A 5,924-nucleotide genomic window follows, 5' to 3' on the forward strand; every position below is an offset into this window, starting at 1 on the left:
AACAGGCAAACACTTGGGGACTTACACAAAATTAACAGATTCTAAAGGAAGCTCATTTCATATAACACAGTCTAAGACCAGTAATTAATGAGACATGTAAACAGGTTTAACTCTAAAAGGTAGAAAATTAAATAATTTGTTTCCTATGGGTATATAATGAGATAGTTACCAAGTTCCCAAGAGAGAGATAAGCAGATATTAAAAGGTCTTTCCAATACCTGTAATGGCTAAGGGCAACAGCTAATTCAATAGATTCAATCAAAATCACCACTTCTTTCTCTGCTCCTGATTTATTACTTTGGCTGTAGTTAGTCATCACTCATTTTAGTTTGCTTTTCAGCAGTCATAAATTATGCCTCATAAATAAAAAGATACAATCAAGAAAATCATATCAAGTCATCTACAGCCCTGGAGTATATTTTCCCCTGGTACTCACACTAATGTCTTTTTAAAGGATAGCTTGCCATGGTGTTGAATATGTCACAAACACAATTTAACAAGAAGGCTCTTGCAGGAGTGGTGCTGTAACAGTCTCACTGGTATTTCTGGAAGCCAACAAAACCAGTCTACCGTCTGTATTTAGCTTAATGAAAAAAAAATTGGAAAAAAAAAGGATTGTTGCATCAATGCATTGTTTATGCACCTGAATTTGGGATGGTGTTGACAACAGAAACACAGTGCCTGAAGTGGGGCTTAATGAATGAAATCGCTTGGTTTCAGATGGCCCTTCTCCCTACCGCATTCCCTCCATGAGGGGAAAGGAAGCATCTTGTTCTGCAGAAGGGTATTTAGGGTTGGTATCACCTTTACATCCATGAAACAATATGGTCATGTCTGCTTTACTCTTCAGAAGCTGAGGTCAAGCTCAGTAGCCTAATGCAGGTGTAGTATGAAAAACACTCTTCACGTGGAAGCAGGGAGCACAATGAACCTTGTAAGAAAAAACACTTTCAGACAAAATGGAGAGGATGGCAAGCAGGGAGTGCAAGAAAGAAAACTCTTTTATTCTATGTCACTACTTTTTAGTGCATCCTTCTGTCAGGGAGACAGGAAGAAATGACAAATTGAAATGATGAAAAGGAGCCAGATATGAGGGATGTTATGAATGGGTGACTATCCATCAGTGGCCAGTCAGAAAACCAGTTTCACCCCATTTTAAGCTCTGGAAGTCACTGAACTCTTTGTCAGTAACTAAGCAGCACAAACTGGAGCCCGGCCAATGATGTGACAGAAGGCTGGTAAACCAAGGGTCATTCTTGTCACCACTGAAGAGTGACCAAGAGGGCTGATATATTCTGCACTCCATGTACTTGGTTCTTCTTTTAAATTCATGACTTTGCACCCTTTTTTGTCAATTTTATTTTGCTTTATCTCTCTGGAGTCAGAATATGATATATTTTTTCTCTTTGAGAGTCCAATATGGAGGACCCAAAATATATTTGCCCTGGTATATCTTAAGGTATTTCCTAGACCCTTCCTTGGCTGCAGTATCTGGAGTGTGAGAAGCACTCGTCACAAGCTAGACAGATGCCATGGCTGCTGCAGCGGTCAAAGGCAGATGGCTTCATTGCTCTAGATCCTGCCTTTGTGCATCAGATTGTCCTCCTGGAGAATAAATCTCTGCAAAGAGCCATAAAACTTTCTGAAAAGGGGCAAAGCTACTTTTCTGTCATTTACGTGTTCCATGCCAGCCAAATGGAAATAAGGAAGTGTTTGAAACCAGGAAGACATTAAGCCATCAGTCTAAAGAAGCAGTCTTAAGAACACAGTTAGGCACAGCTGTGGAGGAGTGACATCGCTCTTGCAGGGGAATCACACCGTACTCTGACAGCTCTGCTTTGCAGAATAGCAGGAAATGACACAAGTGGCTGTTCAAAGGGGCTTTCCCTTAGCTGAGAAAAACAGGTCTGACCCTGTAGGTTGCTGTATGGTAACATCGTGCACCATCCTCAGTAATTCCTGAGAAGGGCCTACACACGCTGTTTCAGAAACGTTTAAGGAATCAAACGATTACACTTGCATATTCATTAGGCTTCATGAGTTACACGCTTTGTTTAAACTAGTTTTTTTCCTTTTCAGGAGCTTACGCAATTGCATCTGTTTAAAATGCTGAGGATCTCAGGCAGCATTCCAACAAATACCTAAAAGGCCAGATGCTATAGAAAATGCAGGTATGAATAGACAGGTAGAGGGAATTTCAAAGATCTAAGTAATTATTTCCGAGTACAGCACAGTAGGTACCTTAATGCCGCTTAAAACCCCACTGAAACATAGCAGGTGCTAATATGCTTATGCAGAGGTGTCCCTTAAAGAATAAAAGTGCTTCCTTGAACAACAGTGACCTAAGCATTTAGGGGGAGTGGTCCCTTTGACCAGCACGACCTTCTAAAGTCATTTCATCATTTCTGAAAGTGCAACTTTTGCATGTAGTCTTTCAAGCCCTAAATATTCAGTTGAAGTTTCCAAGAAAAAAAACAAAACCAAAAAACAAAAACCAAAAATGAAACTGGAAAAATACTGATTTCAGATCCAAAATAGCTGTAAGGGTTCACTGAACTAAATCTCAATACCTCCAAAAATGCTGGAGAGAGTTCCATCACAGCACTTTGATTTTATCTGCATTCTGCTGGAGGTAATTCAGTTGCATTGGAAGTTTTATGTCCAGCAAACAAGCCTCAAATGCAGAGACAGCAGAATCAATATCCCGTTTAAGTGAAATATAAATCTGGGTTTCATCAGCATAATAGACGAAGCCAAGCCCTATACTTAGAAAAAAGTTGTCTCACAGGCACGCTATAAATTGTCAACAATGGAGGGACTCAGATCAGATCCCAGTGGTTTGCTGCAACTGTCATAAACAGAAGACAAACACGTGCATGTGAAAACCTCACATGGTGAAATAAATGACCGCTAGTGAAAAAAAAACAACAAAAATGATTTAAGGTCCCAGTCAACAGATCAGCCTGGCTATGGAGTAGAACCCGGATAAAAAGCAAAGTCTTGGATACAGCACAGCAAACCAGAGGAATCTGGTCAAGAGGCCCTTTCTGTTATCTGTCACTGACAGATCATTAAAAACCATCTCAAGAAAGACTCTGTGGTATCAACTTCCCAAAAGCAGCTTCTGACCGAGCTAATTGAAAGCTAGTGCAACTGAGAATGACCCACAGCCAAGTCTACAACTTTCAACTCCAGAAGTTTTTGTTTATCTAAGAAAGAGTCCTAACTACTAAGTAGGGCGTGGATCTGCTGCAATGCTGGCTATCATCTGCTCAGTCCCAGCTGCACCTGAATTCACATCTTCACAGATCCTGTCCAAAGGAGATCTGGTCTAACAGTAGTTCTACTAGAAGGAAACTACAGTAAACAGGGAGCAGATGTCACCTGTTGTGGCAGACAGACGAGCCCTACACAGACATGAAAGGAAAACTAGGAGAAATAAATGGAAACCTTAATATCTGCACATGATGGGACTTGAAACACAAGTGTTCAAGCTGTTTCAAGGAAAGGTTTAACAACTTTCGTCACAAGAGCAGTGACGACTGGAAGATATATCCTTGTATACTTAAAGCGCGATAAATTTTCACGCTTTCAGTAATTATCATATTTGCTTTGAAAAGTATCACTGGAGCATCTCCTGTACTGCTAGGTTCAAGAAGACATTAAGTCACTGAAGGAAATAATTTTTCCTTTAGGAAAAAGATTGTAAAGGCATTTTGGCATCGTCAAACTCATCTTCAAGATATATCATGTGTACAGATATTGTGTAGAGAATCAGCAGTGAGGCAAACTGGTGTCCTGTTCAGTGGCAAATAAGTGTGTCAAATTCACGCATTCAAAAATCAACCTCATCCTCCTTCCATACTACATCCACTTACTTTTAGAAACAACAAATTCAAGGTTGTTGTTTTTTGTGAGAATCTAAAGTCCACTAACTCAAATAAAATCTTGAGAAAGATTTCAGATGTTTGTGAACAGAAAACTTCTTAGTTCATAGACTGAAATCAAGTAGAGCCCCACATTATCACTCGTACTGTATGATAAAAAAGTGATGCTAAAACTTGTGACTTCAACACAGAAAACAATTACAGGTGAAAGAACAGCAGAACTGGTCTCCTTGCTTTATCTTAGACTCATAAGAGAAACAACAGTAAAAATATCTGCGTGCGTGAGATGTTAACACCAACCATCAACAACAAATTCACCTTTGAACCACCCATGAAAACTGTGTGATCCTACAGGCTAATTTAAAGAGAAAACAACCCCAGTCTCTCTTGATGTAAACTACTTTAAGATCATAAAGTAAAAAATTAGTTCATAATAGATTGGGTGAGGATGGAAATAGAACGAAAAACTAATGAAATGAAGCTGCTTTGTAGAACTAGAATTTCACACTACTCCTATAACATCAGAGCCTTCCAAAAGCTCTGGAGGGTTCACAAACATTTACCATACAAGAAACAAAGGCACTTACAAACAGACTAGAATGTCTTGCTTGTGCAAAATTATTTACAGCTTCTCAACTATTTAAAAGACATTAACAATAGTCATTCAGGTATCACAATACTATTAACATTGGAAATGTGTATGTTCATTGTAAGTGTAAAGTAAGGTTCTCAAAGCGTACTGAAATTACAATCAGAGCTGCTAAATGGCTTCAGTTCCCACCTGATATTCATATTCTGTGTAAGGCAGCAACTTCTCATCTTGGAAGGAGGTTGAAGAACCATTGTAAACAAGTGCGAGGTCTAAATTTACGTGGGCTTGAGCCGTTCGCCTTCTGTAAAGTTCATAGTACAAAATCTTCCCGTTTGGCTGCTGTGGGCCAGTCCACAGGATGGAAGAGGTCGACTGGAAGCCTCCCTCTGTTGTCTGTATTTCTATGAGAGGGGCGGGCTGCTCTGCCGGGGGTGCTTCCAGCGTCTGTACCGATGCCCACTCACTGGAGGCGCACCCCAGCTCTGTGCAAGCTTGGAGCTGTACTTCATACCTTTGGGAACACAAATCAGGAACCAAGTGAATAAAACGCTGCAAAAACAAGTACAGACTGTGCATGGGATCTGGGGGATTTCTTAATTTCTCTTGGTCTTTGGCATTTTTAGTAAGAAAACAATTTGTAGGAATGCACAGATTGTTTGCTGTGCCTTGTGCAGCAAAAAGGAAGAGCACTGTCTTCTGGGTTTTCATTTGCTGGGGTTTTTTTCAGAGTTAACATCTGCAGGAGTCAAGTGATCAAAATCATTTTGAATTTGATGATATAAATCAAAATGATGATTCATTGTAGCAGATGATTTGGATATAATTTGAGAGCTATAGACCTTCACGCTATTACTCTTCTCTCTTTGGATTTAGATTAGTTATATGTAAATACCAGACAGACTTACCATGTAACACACACAAATTATGCCTACACAAATACATAAGGAAAGGTCTGGTAAGTAATCAAGAATTAGCGGGGATGGTCTTACTTCAGTATCAAGTGTGCTCCTTCTGTAGCAGAGTTCCAGAACCCTCTCTTGAATTTTAGTTTTCACTTAGACACAACTCACCTGTCTTCAGCACTAGAGTGCCAGCACGTTCCTGGTGTGACCCCATCACTCTTAGCTCAGCTACCCCGTGGAAGGGCTAGCTAACAGGTCTTCGGTCTCACCACTCTGAACTTTCATCAGCGAAAGCCCTGTTCTTGAACTCAGGTATCTTGCAAAAGGTACACAAGATTGCAGGTTACTGAGCCCACAGCAGAGTGCTGAATTACCCCGTGTTAACGACAACCTAAGTCAACTCTATACACTTGATCAAGATGATATATAGGTGGTGTTGGGACAAATATTTTAAAATCCTGGTTTTATCACGTGCTTTGTAGGAAACAAAACCCCGTGTGTCTCACTATCTGTTCAAACAAGGTGGCTGAGCTGTCTGCCAGC

At 40.2% G+C, this 5,924-nt stretch overlaps 1 protein-coding gene across 1 annotated transcript in view; it reads right to left on the reverse strand.

The window, feature by feature from the left end:
- Positions 1–5,924, reverse strand: part of LOC104497657 (usherin-like) — a gene marked incomplete at its 5' end in the record, with an annotated part of 113,921 nt that overhangs the window by 18,866 nt on the left and 89,131 nt on the right. The window contains one exon of the mRNA XM_010140933.1: positions 4,669–4,990. Coding sequence (XP_010139235.1) covers positions 4,669–4,990 — 322 coding nt within the window. The remainder of the gene's footprint in view (positions 1–4,668; positions 4,991–5,924) is intronic.

The sequence above is a fragment of the Buceros rhinoceros genome, unplaced genomic scaffold (assembly GCF_000710305.1).
Source record: "Buceros rhinoceros silvestris isolate BGI_N320 unplaced genomic scaffold, ASM71030v1 scaffold1488, whole genome shotgun sequence".
Taxonomy (NCBI): Eukaryota; Metazoa; Chordata; class Aves; order Bucerotiformes; family Bucerotidae; genus Buceros; species Buceros rhinoceros.